Consider the following 21886-nt stretch of genomic DNA (forward strand, 5'->3'; position numbering starts at 1 on the left):
ACACTCCTAACCCCTTTCCCACATTAGTCACCTCTTCAGCATGGACCAGCACTGTCAGACATGTCTAACAATGATTTTGTTTGTTTACCTTGTCGATCAGCTGTCTCTCCACTATCATGGGAGAACCACAGGGTAGGCATTTGTGCAGATCCAGTTCCCTGCCATATCCTTACCCATTGGAATAGTGCCTGACTCAGATTTGGCACTTGTTAAAGACTCACAGAAAAAGGGTGGTTGCATACATAGACTTGGGCATCTCATAGGAGCCTAAAGTCTCACAGCACACTCTATAGGGGACTTAGGAATTAAAAGGGTGCCAATGCCTTTGAGTATCTGAAATAGAGGAGTCTGGATTATGTGGAAATCTAATGGGGGCTGGGGTTGTGACTCAGTGGTACAGTGCTCACCTAGCATGCCTGAGGCCCTGGGTTCAATCCTCAGCACCACGTAAAAATTAAATAAAGGTATTGTGTCCTTTAACTTTTTTTTTTCAGTACTGGGGATTGAACCCTGGACCTTGTGCTTACAAGGCAAGCACGCTACCAACTGAGCTATATCTCCAGCCCTAAAAGTTTTTTAAAAGAAATCTAACAGGGTGTGTGGATTACCCACAAACTGAGCACAGATACATGGATGTGCACAGTGGAGATATATGGATTATAGTGGGGCTTGTATGATGATTTCCAGGACCCAAGACAAGGACAGATGCCTAGGAATCTAAAACACCATGAGACCTCAGGGGATTCTGGAAGTTTCTCGGTAGGAGCAAGAGAATCCAAAAGCACCCTGAGATGTGAGTCCCTACGCTGGTGAAGATACAGCTTGGCCAAAGAGCACAGGGTGGGTGATCTTGGGGGACCTGAGGAACAGAGACCAGTCTTGGGGCAGCAATACCCAAAAATTCTTTCCCTTCTTTGCCCCTGCCTCCCCGTCCTCTGTGCCTCTGCTCTGTCCCCATCTTGCCCAGCACTGGTTCCTCCACCAGTGTGCACCCTCCATGTCCCCTGGCAGTTCCCACTGTATCCCTCTTTTTGTCTCTGCATTTATCTTGCCATCCCGTCTGTTTTTCTCCACATCACATTCCCATCCCTGCCCGCACCTCTGCTGAGTGGTTCTCGCCCTGTCCGTGTCTCTGTGCTCTTCCTGCCCACCATTCCCTCTCTTCTGTCTGGTCCCCTGCCTCCGCCTCCCTGCGTCTCTCTCTTGCCTCACCCCTGCCTCTGGTGGTCTGCATCTCTCTTGCCATCTCGCCTGTCAGTCTCCCTCTTTGTGTGCCTCCATCTCTGCCTCTGTCTGTGGGCTCCATGTCTCTCTCCATCCTTCCCTTCATCCGCTTCCCTCCTGCATCCCTGGCTCCTCCTGCATCCCTGTCTTCTCTCGCATCCCTCTCTCTTCCTGCATCCTCCACCCCTCCCAGCATCTTCCTGCCTCCTCTCCATCCCTCCAGCTCCCAGGCCCGCCCCTCGCCACCCCCTCCCCCCTCCTAAAGGGTTAACTTTGGGGAAGGGCCCGGAGTCCCCGGATGGTGATGTCAGCGTGCCGGAGAGAAAGGACGAGGTGGCGGGGGGAGGCGGAGAGGAGGAGGAGGCGGAGGAGAGAGGGCGCGTGGGGGGGCGGGGGGGACCTCGGCCTGCAGCATCCGCCGGCCCGCACCTCAGACCCCCCCGGCGCGGGGAGGCGCAGGAAGGGGGGGGCGGCCAGGGACGGGCTGGGGAGGGGGGGCCGCGCAGCCCCCCCGGGTCATGCCGACTCCCGGGGCCTGACCCCCCCCTGGGCCAGCCCCCCCTCCCCCAGCTCCGCGGCCCGCCGACGGGGGGGCCCAGCCCAGCCCCCTGGGGACCCCCGGAGAGGTGGGGAGCAGCCGGGGGGGCCGGGACGGAACTGTCGCCGGCCCCCACCGGAGGAACGGGGCGACCGGCCGCAGGGGGGGCGGCCGGGGGGCCGGTCGGGCCGGAACCAAGGGCACCATGTCGTCCGGGGCCAAGGAAGGTGGCGGGGGCTCCCCCGCCTACCACCTCCCCCACCCCCACCCCCACCCACCCCAGCACGCCCAATATGTGGGCCCCTATCGACTGGAGAAGACGCTGGGCAAGGGACAGACAGGTGAGTCCAGCCCGAGGGGATACCTGCCGCCTGGGCAGGGTGCAGGTGGGGGCAGAGGAAGGGACCTGGGTACTTAGAGGGCAGGGGCCTGCTGTCCAGACCCTTGGGTCCGGTCACAGAGAAGGGACTTGGTGTCCAGACTTGCAGGTCCCCAGGATAGAGGGGGTGGGGACTCTGTCTCTGGGGGGCCTGGAGGAGAGGAGGCTGGGGCCTGGACTCCTGGGTGTGAGGAAGGAAGAGGGGTCTGGACTCTTGGTTTTGGTAGTTGGGGCAGAGGTTGGAGGGGGTCCAGGGCACAGTGGGGACGGAGGCGGTGCGGACGCAGGCTGGCTGCCTCTGGGAGCTCTGCAGTACCGCCGCAGGCTGGGTGGAGGAGCTTCCATCCTGGGGAGCCTCTTTCCTCCCACTGCCCTCGGGTCTAGGGACCTTGTGAACCAGGCAACCCGCTGGGCTGCCAGGGGCATGGGGTCTAGACATTCTGCCCCTGCCCTGGCACACTCTCAGTGTGGAATGGGATGGAAAGATGGAAAGGTGGAGAGGTGGGCTGCAGAGGAGGCACATCTCCCAGGAGGAGCCGTGGCAAGGGGAATCAGCTTTTGCTGTTGCTAAACACTGGCAGCTGCCTGCAGCCTCCTTCCTGCTGGATGGATGGGAGTGAGACTGGTGCCCACATCAGTGTCCCAGGGCAGCACAGCAGGGTCTCTGTGAAGCCGAGGGGCAGAACCAAGACAGGAAATGGAGAGGTCAGCCTCCAGATCCTGATCCCAGGAGTGCGAAGGTCTTGCTGACCTGAATTCCTGAGCCCTACGGGAAAGAAGGAAGGGGTCAGGAAGCTGGACACCTGGTCAGAGGAGGGCTGGGCCTGGAGCCCTGGGTCTGAGGGAGGAGGCTGGGCCTGGAGCCCTGGGTCTGAGGGAGGAGGCTGGGCCTGGAGCCCTGGGTCTGAGGGAGGAGGCTGGGCCTGGAGCCCTGGGTCTGAGGGAGGAGGCTGGGCCTGGAGCCCTGGGTCTGAGGGAGGAGGGTGAGCTCTGGAGCCCTGGGTCTGAGGGAGGAGGGCTGGGCCTGGACCCCTGGGTCTGAGGGAGGAGGGTGAGCTCTGGAGCCCTGGGTCGGAGGGAGGAGGGTGAGCTCTGGAGCCCTGGGTCTGAGGGAGGAGGGTGGGCCTGGGTCCCTGGGTCTGAGGGAGGAGGGTGAGCTCTGGAGCCCTGGGTCTGAGGGAGGAGGCGAGCTCTGGAGCCCTGGGTCTAGGGGAGGAAGGACTACATCTGTGGTTTGGGAGCTTAGGTCCTGGTGTTAAAGAACCTGGAGAGGAATGGGCTGGGACTGGACATATCCTTGGAGTTTGTATAATTTCAAGTATGGCTGCTATTAAAACAAGATCAGAAAAGAATTGAGAGATCAGGTTTTGGAGAGGTGAAGGATGGGGAGGTTTGGGGTAAGGGAAAATATAAGATCATATTCTTTGGGAGATGTGGGGTTTGCAAAAGATTGAAAGGCAGAGAACTCATGGGAGCAAGGGGTCAAGATAGTAAGAAGTTTCATGGGGGAGAGATAAGTATGGAGACAGTGGAGAAAGAAAATACGGAAGGACAAACCTAGGCAGGCATACCTAAAGGACAGACTTGGGGTGGGAGTAGAGGAGGCTGGTGGAGGGACAGGGAATGAGTGGACAGTCGGGCAGAACTGAATTGGGTCCGGGAAGCGGTGGGCTTGTGCTGCATGGGAATGGCAACCGTGAGCTCCCAGGTGTTCAGTGCAGGGCAGTGCAGGCCGCGGTTGAAACAGCCTGCGGGGAAGGAGGAGGAAACAGTGGTGAAGGGCCTTAGGACTGGAGTGCGAGGGCTCCAGAGAACACCCACACTGTCACCCTGCTCCCAGGGCTGGTGAAACTCGGGGTCCACTGCATCACCGGCCAGAAGGTTGCCATCAAGATCGTGAACCGGGAGAAGCTGTCGGAGTCAGTGCTGATGAAGGTGTGTGTGGTGGAGCACCCTTGGGCCTGGGACAGCCTGGGAGGCCATGCTGACCTTGATCTCTGCATCCCGGGCCCTCAGGTGGAACGGGAGATCGCCATCCTGAAGCTCATCGAGCACCCACACGTCCTCAAGCTCCATGACGTCTACGAGAACAAGAAATATTTGTAGGTATTTATAGACGCCCAGCCCCTGTGCTCCCACCCCATTGCTGGGACGAGGCCCTTCCAGAAAGGGCCCGGAGGAGCCTGGGCATCTCGGGCTCCCTGGCTGGACGTTGAAGGCCTAGCCCCTGCCCTGCTGTAGGGATTGCCCCAGGCCACTCCAGGGCTGACTTGAGAAGGGCCTGATGCTGGGGGCAGGACAGTGGACCTGAGTTGCCCTCCCTTCCAAGCAGTGACCAGGCCTACCCTTAGCTTCCCAGATCAGACGAGATCGGGCATGTTCAGGGTGGTCTGGCCAAGGACCTGAGTGGCCCTGTCTGGAGTGGAGGCTGAGCCTCCCGCTGCTTCCCCAGCCCCGCCCGCGTGGTGCTGCACCGAGGGAACGTCCTCTGCTGGGCAGTCTGGACGCTGAGGCCAGAGCCCACTCAGCAGGGCAGACCAGCCCCGGGGTTGTGAGGCAGTGAAGCCTAGCCAGCCCAGAGGCGCTCCCCAAACTCCCACACACACTGGAGTACGGAAGACCCCTTCCCCTCCACCGGTCCAGGTGCCATGGTTGGACACTCCAAAAGGGGCCTGCTTAGGAGTTCTGAGTCTGTATCTCAGAGCTACCCCCTGGAAAGGATGGGGACAGGATCCAGCTGTCCTGACTCCAGAGAATAGGCCTCTTTGTCTAGACTTTGGTGGCCCAAAGGACAGTTGGCCTGGGCAGCAGTAGAAGGGACAGACCTCCTGCCCCCACCACCCAGTTCCCTGGATGCAATGACTCCAACATCCATGAGATGTGCGACTGGATTTCCCAGTCTTGATGCTACCCTGGCCCAGATGCTCATGGGAATTGTAGTTCTCAAGCTTTCTCAGGTGCGGAGATGGGAGGGCCATTGTCTCAACAGGTAGAGTTACCACTCACCTCCACTGGCAGTATTGGGAGGAGGGCCCATGGGAGTTTGTGTTCTACCCCAGAATCTTGGCTGTCCAAGAGCTCATATATTGAGCTTTTGCTTCCCAAGAGGTGATGGGAATTAGAGTTTTAACCCCCAGAGCCTGATGGGATTTGAAGTCTTGAGGCTCCAGGTGGCTGATGGGAACTAGTACTCTACATTGCAGAGACTTGTGGACTCTGCAGTTTTTAACCTTGCAGGACTGATGGGAGTGGTAGTCTACCCGTGGTGCATATTGCAATCGTTACTGCCCAGGAGTGAGTAAGAATTGGGGTCTCTTCATCTCAGAGGCTTTTGGGAAATAGAGGTGTGATTTTCCAGGGATTAATGGCAGTAGGGTGTTTATTTCCTAGGGGTCTCTGACTTCAGGTGCCAATGGAGCTGCCTTCTCTCCTGAAACGCCTAGGAGTCCAAGTGTGGGTCTTCCTGAAGTATTCATGGGAGTCTCTGCTGCCCAGGGCTAGTGGAGATTATTCGAGCTTCCCAGAGACTGGTAGACATTGGAGTCATTTGTCCCAGAGACTCCTGGGAATTGGAGTGTTTTCATTCCAAGGACTTCTGGGAATCGAAGTCTCTTCCCCCAAGGACTCAAGGGAACTGGGGTCTCTGATTTTCAGAGGCCACTGGAAGAGGAAGACCAGGCCCTGTGGTCCTCCACATGCCCCTTCCAGCCCGCTGCCCCCCTGTATCCTTCAGGTACCTGGTTCTGGAGCACGTCTCTGGGGGTGAGCTGTTCGACTACCTGGTAAAGAAGGGGAGACTGACACCCAAGGAGGCCCGGAAATTCTTCCGCCAGATTGTGTCTGCCCTGGATTTTTGCCATAGCTACTCCATCTGGTGAGGGGGCAGCGTGAGGGGGAGGCTGGGCTGAGCGCTGCCACGGAGGTGTGGAGGGGCTACCTTGGGGCACACGGAAGGCAGAGGAGAAGTCTGTGTGGTCGGCCCCAAAAGAAATCTTTTCCCTTTTGTATATTCTTAAGATATAACTCGCCGCCCATATGGTCCAGCTTTTTTAAGTGTACCATTCAGTAGTTTTAATGTATTTGCAGTGCTGTGCATCACTGCCATGGAATTTTACAATATTTTCACACCCCAGATCCATTAATCAGTCACTCCCCACTCCCCTGTGTTTGTCTCAGTGACTTTTCTCTCCGGACATTTCCTATAAATAGAATTACACAGTATATGGCCTCATATGGCTTCTTTTACTTAGCAAAATGTCCTCAAGATTTGTCCATGTTGTAGTGTGTCAACACGTTGTTCCTTTCCATGACCGAGTAATATTCCATGGAATGGATAGATCATCTTTTGTTTCTCTGTTCATCCAATAGCAGACCTTTTGGGTTTTCCCCCTCTTGACGGTTATGAGTAACATGGGCACTCAAGGACAAGAGAACATGCCTGTTTAAGTTTCTGCGTATACCTGTGTTTTTGTTCTCCTGGGTAAATACATTAGAGAATTGCTGGGTCAAATGGTAACTCTGGTCTTTTGAGGGACTGTCAGACCATCTTCCAAAGTGGGTTCCAGCCCCTGCACATGCTTACCAACACCTGCTATTTTCTGTCTTTTTGATTATAACTATCCTAGTGGATGTGAAATGTTGCCTCATTGTGGTTTTACTTTGAAGTTTCCTAATGATTTCTCATGTTGGGCATCTTATTTCATGCTTATTAGCCTTTTGTATATCTTCTTTTTTATTTAATTTTTTATTTGTTCTTTTTGGTTATACATAACAGTAGAATGTATTTTTTAATTTTTTTGTTTTAGTTGTGTATGAACCTTTATTTTAAGTTATTTATTTATATGTGGTGCTGAGAATTGAACCCAGTGCCTCACACATACTAGGCAAGTGCTGTACACTAAGCCACAACCCCAGCCCCATTAGGATGTATTCTGATATGTCCTACACACGTGGAGTATAACTTCCCACACTTGTGGTGGTACATACTGGTCGTGAATGCATATATGAGCATAGGAAAGTGATGTCCGATCCATTCTTCCGTCTCTCCTATTCCCATCTCCCCTGTATATCTTTTTTGGAGATATGACTGTTCAGGTTATTTGCCCATTTTTTAGCTATTTTAAAAAATATGTTCAGTCTTTTTTAAAGTATTTTTTGATTGTTGATGGACCTTTATTTTATTTATTTATATGTGGTGTTGAGGATCAGACCCAGTGCCTCACACACACTAGGCAAGTGCTCTACCACTGAGCTACAGCCCCAGCCCATACGATCAGTCTTTTTACTAGGGAGTTGTAATAATTTTTACTCTAGGAAGAAGAGATAACTCTAGGAATAACTTTTATATATGTATATTGGAGACTGAACTCAGGAGTACTTTACCACTGAGCTACATGCCCAGTCTTTTCATTTTTTACTTAGAGACACGGTCTCACTAAGTTGCTTAGGGCCTTGCTAAGTTGCCAAGGCTGACCTTGAACTTGTGATCCTGCTGCCTCAGGTTTCCCGGTTGCTGGGATTACATGTGCACCCCCCCCCCCCAGCAACATTTTAAAATTGTGAGCTCTGGTCTGTTAATTGTTTTTTTCTTTTACAGTTCATTCTTTTTCTGTCCTGTTTTAGAAACCTTTGCTCAATTGAATTTTCTCCTGTGCTTTCTCCTAGAAGTTGTAGGTTCAGCCCTTTCTGGTTTTTGTTTTGAGACAGGGTATCCCTAAGTTGCTTAGGGCCCCTCTTAGTTGCTGAGGCTGGCCTTGAACTCGTGACCCTCCTGCCTCAGCACCCCCACCCCCACACCAGCTGGAATCACAGGCATGTGCCACCACTCTTGGCTGTAGGTTCAGCTCTTGCATTTAGGTCCGGGGTCCACTTCTGGTTGATTCTTGTAAATGGTGTCAAGTTAGGGTTGGCGTTCATTCTTCGTCATAGGAACATCCGCATGAGGACTCACCTTTTCCTCACTGAATCACTTTCAGTCCCCCAAACAAGATAGTAAGTATGCAGCACCCTATGACTACCTAAGGTGCCCAATGGAAGCCCTCATCTTCTAGCCTCCTGATCACTCGCCGTCCCTCTGGCACGTCTGGGGTGCAGTGGAGATCAGGGTGAGGGGCTCACACATGCAGCCCATTTTAACTCTCAGCCCCTCCTTTTTTTTTTTTTTTTTTTTTTTGCGGTACTGGGGATTGAACTCAGGGCCTTGTGCTTGCGAGGCGAGCACTCTACCAGCTGAGCTATCTCCCCAGCCCTTTCAGCCCCTCCTTTTGAGGGGACGGTGTCAACCCTGGTAGGAAGACTGTGTCCCCTCGGGGGCAGTATTCGCCGTCACTGACAAGCCTGACCCAGTCACTGGACTTCCCCCCGCAGTAGGAGCTGCAGAGGCCTACAGCCCCTCTCCACTTCCACCTGACCCCTAAGCCTTAAGGAGTCTAGCCTGGGAGTGAGAGGGTCCCGAGGGAGGGGTGACCAGGTGGGGTGCAGTGGGGTTTTTATTCAGTATGGATATATTTTGACATTTTAAAGAACCAGCTCAATATCAACCCTTCTTAACCTCAAAACGTCTCACATTGCACCTGCTCACCTGAGTGTGTGCAGACTGATACAATGTCTGGGATGGCCTGCGAAATATCCCTGGAAGGGTGGTGTGTCCGCCCATCGTGAGGCCAAAGCTGGTTGGGTGCATGGGCAGCTTTAGACTTTGGGGCACATTGTGATTGTCATGAAAAGGTGCCAGAAGTGTCCCACTCGGAGCTAGTGAGTGGGGCCTTGGCTGCCTGGGAGGCGGCAGGCTGACTCACCTGCCTGTCTCAGCCACAGAGATCTGAAGCCAGAGAACTTGCTGCTGGATGAGAAGAACAACATCCGCATCGCAGACTTCGGTATGGCCTCCCTGCAAGTGGGGGACAGCCTCCTGGAGACCAGCTGCGGGTGAGTGGGGCCGGCCCCGTCCCAGGGAGGGCCGAGGCTGGCCTGAAGCTGACTCCACTCTTGCTCTCAGGTCCCCCCATTATGCGTGTCCAGAGGTGATCAAGGTGAGTGAGGGGCAGGCGCGGGGCGGGGAGCCGAGGCAGCCCGGAGGAGAGCGAGCGGGGCCTTCTCCCTTCCAGGGGGAGAAGTACGACGGCCGCCGGGCGGACATGTGGAGCTGCGGCGTCATCCTCTTCGCGCTGCTTGTGGTAAGGCACCCCGCTGCCTGCGCCCCGACTCCAGAGCAGCCCTGCCTGGTGGAGCAAAGAACCTGTGCGGCATCCCCGCCTCGGGTGCCTCCCGGATAGTTAACTGGTGGGAAGGCACCAGCGCCCCGCGGACCCAGGTGCTGCAGCAGCTGCTCTGTGCCGAGCCAGCCTTCCAGTCACAGGCCTGTGAGAGGGTTGAGGGAAGTCCCCAGAAGGGATGGGGCACCCAGGGGCAGCTGCAGGGCTTGGGACAAGGGCTGTTTCCTGGCTGTGTCTTGGGTGTTGCAGTATCTAAACCACCCGTGTAATGGGGCCGGGGGCTCTCAGGCTGGCTGCTACCACAGGGCCTTTGTACCCGCTCTTCCCTCTGCCCGGACACTTGCATCCCTGCTAGCTCGCTTGCTCACCTAGTAAATATCTAGACTTCTTGAAGCCCTCAGCTCCACAGTCACTTCTCCCAGGAGCCTCCCTTGGCTTCCGTCTCCCCCTCCCTCACCCCGTGAGGTCAGAGCCCCGCGGCCAGCAGTCGGTCCTTCTCCTGGCAACTCTGTGTCACTGTGTTCCTGCACGATGTCTTCTCTCTCAGAAGCGCCCCAAGGCCAGGGCCCGTGTCAGGCCTTTATTCTTTGTGTGCTTTGTTGTTTTGTCAGCTGATCTTTGCGACCCCGGCGCTGGCACATTGTGCACCCTGATGCAGCGTGAATAGATAAGTGAGCTATGCAGGCACTGTTCCAAGCACATCATCGCACGTGATTCCCTCAGCAGGCCAGAGAGGGGAGTGACTGTCCCAGGGCACACAGTGATTAGAGGCAGACCTGGGATCAACCTTTGGTCTCTTAACCACTAGGCTATGTGGCCAGCACCACGGGGAATGAGGCCAATCGGGCACTGCCTTCCTGGGGCTCAGAACCCTGTGGGGGAGCAGCAGAGGCACTCAGGCGGCCAGCTAAGCGCACCCAAGAGCTCCGCCTTCTACAGCCAGTGGTGAGAAGGCCAAGTTCAATCCCTGCTCCCTCACCTTGGGCAGGCAAGACACTTTCCTCTCCCAGCCTCAGTCTCCTCACCCTCACAGTGGGAATGATCAGTACCTGTGTCTTGAGGGTTCCGATTAAAGGTCGCACACAGCCCTTGGAGCGGCGCTCAGGAATCATGCGTGATAACAGTTTATCACGCCAGATTGGCAGGCTGCATATTTGCAAATGCACCTCTCAGAGCTTACCTAGAACCCCAGAACAGCACTTGAAGGCCTTCCACAGTGGCCCCCGGGACATGCACAGAGCAGAGCTCCCAGTGGCCCAGCCACACACCTGGGTGCGGTGCCCAACTGAGGCTGACCGGCCACCTGCCTCTGCGTGTTTGGCTCTTACCCTGCACACAGTCCATTCTGCAGTCTGCTTAGTGTTGTGCACCTGTGTTTTTGTGGCTTTTGTTGACTTCCCTGTTTAACGTGGCCCCCAAGCGTCATGCTAGCGTCCCCGAGCACAGGGCGACCGTGAGGAGCCTCAGGGAGCACCAGTGAGGGACGAGCTTCCTCCAGGTGGAGCGGCAGTGCCGGTGGCCGTGAGTCCGTGTCGGCACAGTATGCGTCAAAGGTGTCTGTAAACGAGACACACAAACACAAGCTGAGGTGCCGGCTGTAAGGACAGGACCGTCACAGCCAGCTGTCCTCCGGGGGAGCCGTGGTCCCCACTCACTGACCAGCATTCAGGGTGACCGTATACAACATGACAAGGGGGATCAGTTGTGTTGTCACTGTCATCACTTTTAACCCACACATTAATGCCTCCTGGCAGGATCATCATGTCCTTGTCACAGAGAGGAGGAAATGGAGGCTCCATGCTAGGCGTTAGGCACCAGTGCCAAACCCAGGCCTCCTGACCATGAGAGCAGCACCCAGGACCCCCTCCTGCCTGCACGCACACCCTGCGTCATCCATCCACACGCTCCTGTAGTGGGACACCAGGGCACTTGGGACACTAGAAGAGCCCTCGGGCTCATGGTCTTCTCCAGCGAGTGCTGTCCCTTGTGCTGGACCCTGGCTAACCCTGGGCCTGCTCTGCCTCTGACCCCGACCCTGCTCACACACTCCACCTTCGTCCACAGGTCCGATTGTGTACTGTCTGTCTTCCTCCAAATGCAGCTGTTGCTCACTCGGTCACTGTTGCTTGGTAACCAGGCATCCGTGCGTGGCGCCTGCCACCGTCCCAGGCAAAGCTGCACGCAGGAAGGGATGTGGCCTTGTCCTCTGTGCCATCTCTAGTGAACTGGCTGGGAGCTGGGGTGCAGCAGGGCACCGTTGTTGGATGTGCAACAACAGCCCATGGGTGCAGAAGCCCCCCTGTGAGCCCCGCACTGTACCAGGCAGCTCCTTCTGACACCGTCCCTGGGGTGGATAGTGTCCCTGCCCATTGCTGTTCTCAGAGAAGTGGTGCTACCTCCCACAGCTAGTGGCAGCAGCATAAATACGCAAGCAAAGGCGGGCACCAGAAACCATGCTGGCCGCTGTGCTCACTGCCTTCCTGCGAGGCCCCTTGTGACCCGTTGCCACCTACCTCCGCGCACGCTCGCCACCCCTGTCTCTCCTCGGTCACTGTTGTCACCTGCAGTCCTTGTGCATGCCTTCAGTCCTAGGCGCATGCTCTTCCTTTCTTTTTTGATGTCCTAGGGCTGCTATAACAAAGTACCACAAACTGGTGGTAGAAATATCCTCCAGCCGTTCTGGAGATTAGAAATCCAAACTCAAGGTATCCGCGGGGCCTCGCTCCCTCTGATGGGGCTGGGGAAGAGTCCCGCCTCACCTCTTCCTCACCGCTGGGAGCTCCTGGCTTCCTGCTGTAGCCCACCAGGCTCTGCCTCTGTGTCCTCCCCTCCTAGGAGGACAGGTTATTGGACCAGGGCTCAGCCGCGCTCTGGTCTCTGCTCCAAGGGCTCCTCCCAAGGAAAGGAAGCCTCCCTCCCCACTGTCATCGGGGAACTGTTTGCTTTTTACCTGAGGTCTCCTGGCCTGTAGTGTGACCTGTAGGAGGACAGGGGCTCGTTTTGCTCACTGCTGGATCCTTGACACACACGAGCTCACCTTTCCATGAATGAATGAATGAACTAGCAAAGATTACCCTTCCCAAAGCTGGTATGGGGAGAACCCTGGATTTAAGGAATAACCCCAAAGCTGCATTCCTGCCCCTTAAGCACTGGTGCCAGACTGTCCCTTGGGAGTCCCTGCTCTGCTGTTTAGTACTGCGCATCAGTCCTCAGTTTCCCCATCCGCAAACAGACAATAAAAGCTCCCGACCCCCTGTGCTTGGGGTGAGGTGAAACTTGCTGATGAGCGTCCAGTGCTGAGACTCTCGCCTGGCAAATCGTCCCCTCTGTGTAAAGGGCTCTGTTGTTTCTCCCGCAGGGGGCTCTGCCCTTTGACGATGACAACCTCCGCCAGCTTCTGGAGAAGGTGAAACGCGGCGTCTTCCACATGCCCCACTTCATCCCTCCAGACTGCCAGAGCCTCCTGAGGGGGATGATCGAAGTGGAGCCCGAAAAAAGGCTTAGCGTGAGTTTGGGGGGACCTGCAGCGGTGCGCAGTCGGGGGTGAAGGCACAAGCCCTAGAGGAGTCATAGAAAGGGGTTTACAGGATCTGCCCATCGATCCCTGGGGCATGGGGCGCGGGTCGCTAGCTGAGCCGCAGCCAGAAGTCCAACAAAATCTGCACCTTGCAACTGCGGAGGAGGTAGCGCAAGATTGGACGGAGGCCTGCCCTGACTGGTCCGGCCGAGGGCGCGCGAAGCTGAGGGATGACACTGCGCATGCGGGAAGCTAAGACGTAGTAGGGCCGCTGGTGCCTTAGAGCGATGCGCCTAGCCGCCACTAGGTGGAGAAATAATGTCATCCTGACCCTGGCTAGCATCCGAACGGTTAGGAATCTCTCCCAGTCAGCTTTTAATTCCACGCCTACTGTGTGCATGCGACCTCATTTCTGCTTTTCTACAATTCCTCCTAACAGCTGGAGCAGATTCAGAAACATCCTTGGTACCTGTGAGTAAGGGGCAAGTGGACAATTGGGTCCCTGAGAAAGGAAGGAATAGAAGCCAAAGCAGAGAGGAAGCAGACGGGGGTGTAGATGCCACAGTTCCTGAATGACGAGAGAATAGGGATTCAGACTTCTGGATGCTGGGGAGGAGGCCACAGGTGGAGAAGGGGCTTGGGGGTCAGATGGAGGAGGGGCCTAGGAGTCCAGGATGCCTGGGTCAGAGGGACGAGGGCCTGGGGACCCAGAGTCTTGAGATCCTGAGAGAGGAGCAAGCTGAGGCCCGGGACTTTGAGTCTAGGATGAAGAAGGCCCAAAGGTGAATACTGGTTTCCGGATAATGTCTCTCCCCATCTCCAGGGGCGGGAAACATGAGCCGGACCCGTGCCTGGAGCCAGCCCCGGGCCGCAGGGTAGCCATGAGGAGCCTGCCTTCCAATGGAGAGCTGGACCCCGACGTCCTGGAGAGCATGGCGTCACTGGGCTGCTTCAGGGACCGCGAGCGCCTGCACCGCGAGCTGCGCAGCGAGGAGTAAGACCCTCTCGACCCCTGCGTGCACACTCCTCGCCCGCGTAGGACTAGCTGCCGCAGTTCTCCCAGAAGCCGGCAGGGGGCGCGAGGGCCTTGTGCTCACGCAGACCACAGCAAAGGGGTTTGGTTTACAGCTACAGCGTGGGAGCTTGGGGACCAGCCTGGAAAGTATTAGATGGGAAAGTAAATAGATGCAGAGACTGGCCTGGACGGCGCCTTCCCAATGTCGTACTTACAAGCACTTAGGAAGTTCCCAGGCGTTAGGTAGTATTATTATTAGGGTTAAGCAAACCTGTGTTGCGCACGGAACCATGGCACACCAACTCTATTGATAGCCAGAAAAATGGCCCCACAGGACTAACTGCTGGTGGGACTGAGCCCCAGAAAGCCACTGCAGCTGAGGAGATGAGACCTCTGGGCACTGATTTCCCACCTCAGCTCTCTCCTCATCCCCTCCCTCCTCCCTGTCTTAGGGAGAACCAAGAAAAAATGATATATTATCTGCTTTTGGATCGGAAGGAGCGATATCCCAGCTGTGAGGACCAGGACCTGCCTCCCCGCAATGATGTTGGTGAGCAGCCCAAACCACAGGATTCCGGAGGGAGGACGATGCCACAGGCCTGGGCTTCTGTGTTTAAACAGCTGGACACTGATGAAAACCCTTTTGGTTTCCCCACCTGTGCATTCACAAGGCAGTTATGTAAATGCAGTATACAGCTGGGCAAATCCAGCCACTAATGGGGCTGAAATTCTTGGCCCTCAGACCCGCCACGAAAGCGTGTGGACTCCCCAATGCTGAGCCGGCACGGGAAGCGGCGGCCAGAGCGCAAGTCCATGGAGGTTCTGAGCATCACAGATGCTGGGGGTGGTGGCTCCCCAGTGCCCACCCGACGGGCCTTGGAGATGGCCCAGCACAGCCAGAGGTGGGAGTTCCTGCCTCTCCAAGAAGGACCCTGGGTCCACCGGTGTGGAGGGAGTACAGGGTTCTAGCCCCCACCCAGCCTCGGATGTGACTGTGCTTGGGGCAATGCACTTCCCCTCTCTGGCCTCGTGTCCTCATCTGGAAGGGCTGTGGAAGCGAGTGGAAGTCTGAACCTTTTAAATCCTCACAACGTTTTCTTTTCTTTTCTTTCTTTTTTTAATCTATTCTGGAAGCAGATCCCGCAGTGTCAGTGGAGCCTCCACTGGTCTGTCCTCCAGTCCTCTAAGCAGCCCACGGGTAAGGCCAGGTTCCCAGAGAATTTAGAGGGGTCAGAGGGTGAACCACTGTGTAGCAAAAGTTGAGCAGCAGAAATGACAATTTCCATGAAGCCTGCTTGTCCCTGGAGGGCCAGAGGCCCAGGCGTCATCACAGCCCATCACTTGGCCATCCCCACCTCCTTGGGATTGGGTTTTCCGTGTGTCTGAAGGGTTCATTTATTCACTTAGGAGAAATTAACAGCGCTTACTGTGTGCCAGGCTTTGCTCTGTCCCCGCAACGCAGCAGACCTCTGCCTCTGGGAGGGACTAGAAGCCCCTGGCGGGTGGGCAGGCAAAGGCGGTGTGTGTGCCGGCGCCTCCTGGGAATGGTAGACCGCCCTCATCGGCCTGCTCCTCCGCAGAGTCCGGTCTTCTCCTTCTCGCCGGAGCCCGGGGCTGGAGATGAGGCCCGAGGCGGGGGCTCTCCGACTTCCAAAACTCAGACGCTGCCTTCCCGGGGCCCCAGAGGCGGAGGCACCGGGGAGCAGCCCCCACCCCCCAGTGCCCGCTCCACACCCCTCCCCGGACCCCCGGGCTCCCCGCGCTCCTCAGGGGGTACCCCCTTGCACTCACCCCTGCACACACCCCGGGCCAGCCCCACCGGAACCCCGGGGACAACGCCGCCTCCCAGCCCGGGCGGTGGCGTCGGGGGAGCCGCCTGGAGGAGTCGTCTCAATTCCATTCGCAACAGCTTTTTGGGCTCCCCTCGCTTCCACCGGCGCAAGATGCAGGGTATGGGACGCAAGGGCTGGGGCTGCTGAGGCCTAAAGTGGGGAAGGCGCCGGAGGGCTGAACAGCTGGTTCCCAGGGGTCTCCAGCTAGGAAGAAGGCTGGCTTCACGTGTTCTGAGCGCGGGTTGAGAGGGGTGTGAGCAGAGGTGCAGGTGTGGGACAGGTGAACTTCCAGCCCTGGAAGAGGGGCCCATCCGAAGAACATGCCCCTTCTTGCTTTGGCTCCCTCCCCATTGGTCCACGGCTCGCGAGCCCCGCCCCAGGGGTCGTGGCCTCATCGGTGAAGGCTCCCACGAGGCACCTTGCCTTGTGGGGTTTAGCTGCTGGGAGACTAATGCGTACCCACTCTGGTCTGGAAGCCCTGGGAGGAGGTGGCTGCTGGCCACCGGGGCGATGGATGGACAAGTGTTGACCACGTTCTCTCCTTTTTCCCATCCAGTCCCCACCGCTGAGGAGATGTCCAGCCTAACGCCAGAGTCCTCTCCAGAGTGAGTGGGACTGGGAAGGGGAGAGGGGGGCAAGGGGATCATCCACAGTGAGTGGGGTGGGGGATCCTGTGGAGTGAATGGGACGGGGAGGGAAGCATGGGGATTTCACTCCTCCGTGCCCTGCTCCTGCTGTCCCCCACCCCTGCTGCAGGTTGGCAAAACGCTCCTGGTTTGGGAATTTCATCTCCTTGGACAAAGAAGAACAAATATTCCTTGTGCTGAAAGACAAACCTCTCAGCAGCATCAAAGCGGACATTGTCCACGCCTTCCTGTCGGTGAGAGCCATCAGCCTGGCCTCCCCAGATCCACAGACCCTGGTTGCCTCCCCAGACTGTCCTCCTTCTGGGACTCCCCGGGTTCTTTTCTAATCAGGTTTGCTCAGTGTAGGGCAGGGAGGCGGGAAAGGGTTCTCGTGCCCAGAGACCTGTAGGTTCAGAGCCCAGACAACAGTTTCCAGGGAGCAGTGGAGGATGAGAGTTGCCATCCCTCTGCCACCAGGCCTGAGATGGCAGGAGGAGCCACTTTTCCCAGCAGACCTTAGGGCTGTCTGCTGCTGGACTGCAGGTCTCTGGGCTCAGGGTGCTAATGGCATTTGAGTGTCTGGGGCTATCAGTAGTACTGGTGACGGGAGGGAGACGTGGGTCTCTTGTGGTCCTAGAGCCTGCAGCTCCTCATGGGGTTGGCATCCAGTTTTTCAGCCACTCCTTTGATACCTCAGTTATTTTAAGGCAGAGGAAACTGCAGGTACCAGCAAGCAGTGGGGCCTCCCAGGGTCTCTTCTGTGGCTCCCCTAGTGGCTCGGAGGACTGTCGTCCGGAGCAGGGCCAGTTGTGGGCTGTAGATACACTCACTCCGTCGGGGTCTCACCTTCCAGATCCCCAGCCTGAGTCACAGTGTGCTGTCCCAGACCAGCTTCAGGGCTGAGTACAAGGCCAGTGGCGGTCCCTCCGTCTTCCAGAAGCCTGTCCGCTTCCAGGTGGACATCAGCTCCTCCGAGGGTCCAGAGCCCTCCCCCCGCCGGGACGGCAGCAGTGGAGGTGGTATCTATTCCGTCACCTTCACTCTCATCTCCGGTGAGTCGACAGTACTGCTTCCTAACCACGTTCCGTGTCCAAGACCTTCAGATAAGAGAGTGGGCCGGGAGGGCCGCAGTGCGGGGAGGGCGGCCGCTCTGACTTCCCCCACAGGCCCCCACTTCCTTCTCTTCCCTGGTCTGTCCGTGGGAGTTTGCTCTGTAAATATTGTATTGTAAATATTGAGTGCATCATTTCATGGGAGTTCCCAAGCAGCCTCTGAGGTGCTAGCAGCCACCCATTTTACAGAGGAGAAAACTGAGTCCTGCAGAGGTAAGTGGACTTGACCACACCACACAGTAAGCCATGGCAGAGCTGGGGCTCAGCCTGGACCTCCTGACTTCATGGTCAACAGCAGAGCTCTTCCTACTACTTCAAGATCCTAGATGAGAGAGACAAAGACTCGGCATGCTGCCCCTAGATATCAGTCCCACATCAGCTGGTCACAGCACCTCTCCCCACAGAGCCTGGCTGCAGCCTCAAGAAATTTAACTCAAGCAACCATGACCAATCAAGAGTTGGTCAAGAGACCAAAACCACAGGAAGGGCTGGGGAGGTAGCTCAGTGTGTAGAGTGCTCCCCTCGCAAGCACAAGCACCGCAAAAAAAAAAAAAAAAAAAAAGAAAACCACAGGAAACCTCACTTCGGACTCTGCTGGGTCCCGCATCCTCACCGTGGGAGTTTGGATAACAGGGCCTCTGTTTGCTCTCCTTGTCACTGATCTTGATTGTACCAGGAGGTAGAGCTTCTAAGCCAGGTGGCTGTGGAGCATTGGGTGCCCCATCACTGAAAAGAATCAGAGCTCTTTTTTTTTCTTTTTTCTTCCCCCTAAAGACTAAAACGCAGGGCTTTCTCCATTGTAATCAATCTTTTTCTCTCCCTCTTATTTTTCTTACATGGCTGGCTCTTCAAGGCCTCAACTAGGAACAAATAAGCAACAGCATCTATTTAAATGGAAACCCACACCTGTTGTTATTTTAAGTCGAAGGTGTCTAGTTTGAGGAGTTCCCTAAATAGCAAGGTGGAGACCCGTTGCAAACTGTGGTTCCATGCTGTCCCCACAGAGTGGAGGGATTGAGGCTTAGAGCAGAGTCTTTTGCTTGGTGGAGACGCTGGGCTTTGCAGACCAGGAGGCCTTCCCTACCCCTATCCCGAGTCACTGTGTTTCCTGTCCGCCTGCCCCCCAGGTCCCAGCCGGCGTTTCAAGCGAGTGGTGGAAACCATCCAGGCGCAGCTGCTGAGCACTCACGACCAGCCCTCTGTGCAGGCCCTGGCAGGTGGGTGGCAGGGCCTGTGGGTGGCAGGTGGCCATGGCCTCAGCGCGAGAAAGCCAGGCCCACCAGTCAGGCTTCTTGGCCCTCATCGTGCCTAGGCCTTGTCTATAGTGTCCTGAGCAGAAGAGACCCCCTAGCAACCTGGACACTGGCCTCCAGGAGTAGCCACTCAGTTGGGGGCAGTGGAACATCCTGGCAGCAGAGGTTCTGGACCTCTGCTCTGGAGGATGTGACCAGTCATCCTGGTTCCCTGGCACTAAGGGGATGGTTCTGGGATGCAAGACTCTTAGCTGAAAACTGGGACAAATTGATTGTCCTCTTTGCAGGACTCAGATGTCACTGGCATTCAAGGATTCAGACTTTAACGGGCCCTGACGCTAGGGCCTAATGGTCCCTAGCAACCAGGGGGCAGAGCAGAGGCCAGGCCTCACCCTGCTGATTTGTTGTCATTCAGGCTGTGATAGGAAGTACCTAGACTGGATGACTTTGAAGCAGCAGAAATTCATTGTTCACAGCCTGGAGGCTACAAGTCCAAGGTCAAGGCGCTAACAAAGTCGGTGCCCGCCTAGAGCCCATTCCTGGCTCAGATGGCACCCACTGGCTGTACCCTCAGTCCTCACTTGATGGAGGGGGCAGGAGAGCTCCCCAGGTCTCTCTTACAAGGGCTCTAACCCCATTCACAAGGGCTCTGCCCTCAGGACCTGGTCACCTCCCAAAGGCCATTTCCCTATACCATCACTTTGGGGTTGGGATTCCAGCAGACGAATCTGGGGGATGCAGCGTTCACACAAGGTGCGCCTACCCTTGGTGCTGGTGAGGACCGGAGTTCCTAAGTGATAGGAGCTCCTGCTCAGGAAAGCAGGTCCCCTTCCTGAGACACTGTGGCCTCTCCCTGGAACAGGGGTCCCACAGGACAGTGAATGCAGGTGCCAGGCACAATATGACCACCAGGGGACAGTTGTTTGCCCTGGGGAAGTCTAGCAGCATGAGCCTCACATGTCACTGTTCCCTCCCAAACTGTCCCCTCCCCCATGAATGGGAATGACAAAGGAGACCCAGCAATGGGGCAGGAGCCGTGGTGCCTTGTCACTGGAGAATGCTGAGCCCCAGGGTCAGGTCTTTGCCCTGGGGACCTGAGACTCTTGATGGGGTGCCTTGCCCCGGGTTAGTGAGCACCACTAACAAGTGACCACAAACCAGCTATCATCGTACACCGGCCTGGCATCACTGGGTGACACTGGGTGACCCAAGGTCCCCCACGCCTCCTGAGGCTCTCGGGACAGCCTCCCCTTGCCTTCTGCAACCCTTAGAGACTGCCTGTGCTGCTCGAGCCACAGCCCCTTCCTCTGCATCCAGAGCCCGTAACACTGTCCTGGCCCGACTTGAACTGGGAAAGGGTGTTTAAGGATTCATGTGGCCACTCGCACCTACCCAGGTATTCCAAGGTGGTTTCCCTACCTGGGTGCTTCACCTTAATCACAGCTCAGGGTCTCTAATACCCTGTGTGTGGGTAGTGTTGTCACAGGTTCCAGTGTTAGGGTGTGGACACCTTTGGGGGACATTCCTTGAACAAATCCCTGGGGGATATCTGGCAGTGTCCGCAGACATTTGTAGTTGTCTCAGCTAGGGGAGCAAGGGGATACACGTGGTGTCCAGTAGGCAGAGGTCAGGGAAGCTGCCTCACAGCCGAGGGTTATCCAAGCCCCAAATGTCAGTAGTGCCATGGTGGTGCACCAGTAATCCCAGCTACTCTGGAGGCTAGGGAAGGAGGATCTCAAGTTCAAGGCCAGCCTGGACAACTCAGCAAGACCTTCAGCAACTTAGCAAGACCCTGTCTCAAAATAGAAAAAGTTTTAAAAGGCTGGAAGTTGGGCACAGTGGTGCATGCCTGTAATCCCAGCAACTTGGGAGGCTGAGGCAGGAGGATCTCAAATTTGAGGCTGGCCTCAGCAACTTAGCCAGGCTTTAAACAATTTAGTAAGATGGTCTCAAAATAAAGAAAAGGTCTGGCGATGTAGTTCAGTGGTAAAGAAGCCCTGTGTTCAATGCCCGGCACTGCACATTCACACACACAGTGCCCAGGTGAGAAACACTGTTCTCCTTTATGGGTACTTGGGGCAACCAGAAGGAAAATCAGGCCTACTGGTCCTCTTGCCAAGGAAACCTGGCCTCAGCAACCAGGGATTCCAAGAGGGCCCACCTTTCTTGTAAAGAAAACGGGGTGCCCTAGAAGCAAAACTTTACTTGTTGCTACGGTATTGAGGCAGCATCCCTCCTGCCCCCAGCCATCGGCAGTCTTAGAGGAACCTGGCCTGTATCAGGAGACTTCTGATGTTTCAGCCCCCATGGAAATTGCTAGACTACTTCCTTGCCCCCAGATCTCCACTGAGTCCCCAAGAGTAAGCAGCCTTCATCTGGGGAAGTCAAGCCCCACCGGAGGGTGGCCTGAGTCAGGAGACCCAACCTGGAGGGCCTGGGACCCCCAAGCAACATGCAGTGGCCCCTCCGGCCCCATTCCCATGGAACTAGCGGGAGGTAAGGGGCAGCCTCTGGCTGACCTTCTGTGTTGCTGCCCCTGAGAGTCACCTGAAGCCCAACTGGCCCAGGCCTCACTGGGACTAACTGGCTGGTTTCCAAAGCCCTGTGGGCTGCCAGGGCACATCCCCATCTGGGAGGGCAGGCCTCCTTAGCAGCTGGTGTCCCCTGGCCGCCTCACCGGCTCGCAGTCCCACAGGTGGAGAATCTGATCCAGCCTCGGCAGGGTCTTGAGGCTGCTGAGACCAGCTGTTGGGAACCTCAGCCCTGGAGCCGGCACAAAACCTCTTCCTCCCTCACAGATGAGAAGAACGGGGCCCAGACCCGGCCTGCCGGCGCCCCACCCCGAAGCCTGCAGCCCCCACCCAGCCGCCCAGACCCCGAGCTGAGCGGCTCTCCCCGCCGAGGGCCCCCCAAGGACAAGAAGCTCCTGGCCACCAACGGGACCCCTTTGCCCTGACCCCAGGGGGCCGGGGAAGGAGGGGAGCCCCTCCACCCCCTTCCCTGCCCCCCAACTGTGAATCTGTAAATAAGGCCCAAGGAGTATGTTGGGAGGGGGACCCAGAAACTGGCCTTGCCCTGCAGGGATGGGGTGCCAGGCCATGCCCAGCGGGGGGGCTTCAGGGGAGATGGGGGTGGGGAACCGTTTCTATTTTATTTATTGATTAATTTATTATTTT

General features: G+C 56.6%; 1 protein-coding gene across 3 annotated transcripts; it reads left to right on the plus strand.

The window, feature by feature from the left end:
• The first annotated feature begins 1612 nt into the window (after positions 1-1612).
• Positions 1613-21844, plus strand: Brsk1 (BR serine/threonine kinase 1). 3 transcript variants are annotated; one of them, XR_007105427.1, is made up of 20 exons: positions 1613-2103; positions 3982-4076; positions 4158-4243; positions 5875-6015; positions 8952-9068; positions 9139-9172; positions 9248-9316; positions 12714-12860; positions 13312-13343; positions 13696-13866; positions 14340-14437; positions 14630-14789; positions 15025-15085; positions 15468-15837; positions 16276-16324; positions 16476-16599; positions 17199-17397; positions 18585-18674; positions 21050-21206; positions 21509-21647. XR_007105427.1 is itself a non-coding variant. In XM_047528748.1 (19 exons), exons 1-19 carry the CDS (start codon positions 1968-1970, stop codon positions 21664-21666), a joined length of 2337 nt encoding a protein of 778 aa, XP_047384704.1. In that variant the 5' UTR covers positions 1613-1967; the 3' UTR covers positions 21667-21844. The 3 variants fall into 3 exon arrangements, 2 of the variants coding, with proteins under 2 accessions (XP_047384704.1, XP_047384705.1); XM_047528748.1 differs by lacking the exon at positions 21050-21206 and having other exon boundaries at positions 21509-21844; XM_047528749.1 differs by lacking the exons at positions 1613-2103; positions 21050-21206 and having other exon boundaries at positions 4158-4247; positions 21509-21844.
• The last annotated feature ends 42 nt before the right edge of the window (positions 21845-21886 follow it).

Source organism: Sciurus carolinensis, chromosome 16 (genome assembly GCF_902686445.1).
Source record: "Sciurus carolinensis chromosome 16, mSciCar1.2, whole genome shotgun sequence".
NCBI classification, from domain to species: Eukaryota; Metazoa; Chordata; class Mammalia; order Rodentia; family Sciuridae; genus Sciurus; species Sciurus carolinensis.

Excerpts from the sequence above, each read along its gene's own strand:
- Brsk1 (XM_047528748.1), top strand. The coding sequence starts at position 1,968 with ATGTCGTCCGGGGCCAAGGAAGGTGGCGGGGGCTCCCCCGCCTACCAC. Across the intron at positions 13,867-14,339 it reads CGCGAGCTGCGCAGCGAGGA|GGAGAACCAAGAAAAAATGA; the intron begins GTAAGACCCTCT and ends TCCCTGTCTTAG. Across the intron at positions 14,438-14,629 it reads GCCTCCCCGCAATGATGTTG|ACCCGCCACGAAAGCGTGTG; the intron begins GTGAGCAGCCCA and ends CTTGGCCCTCAG.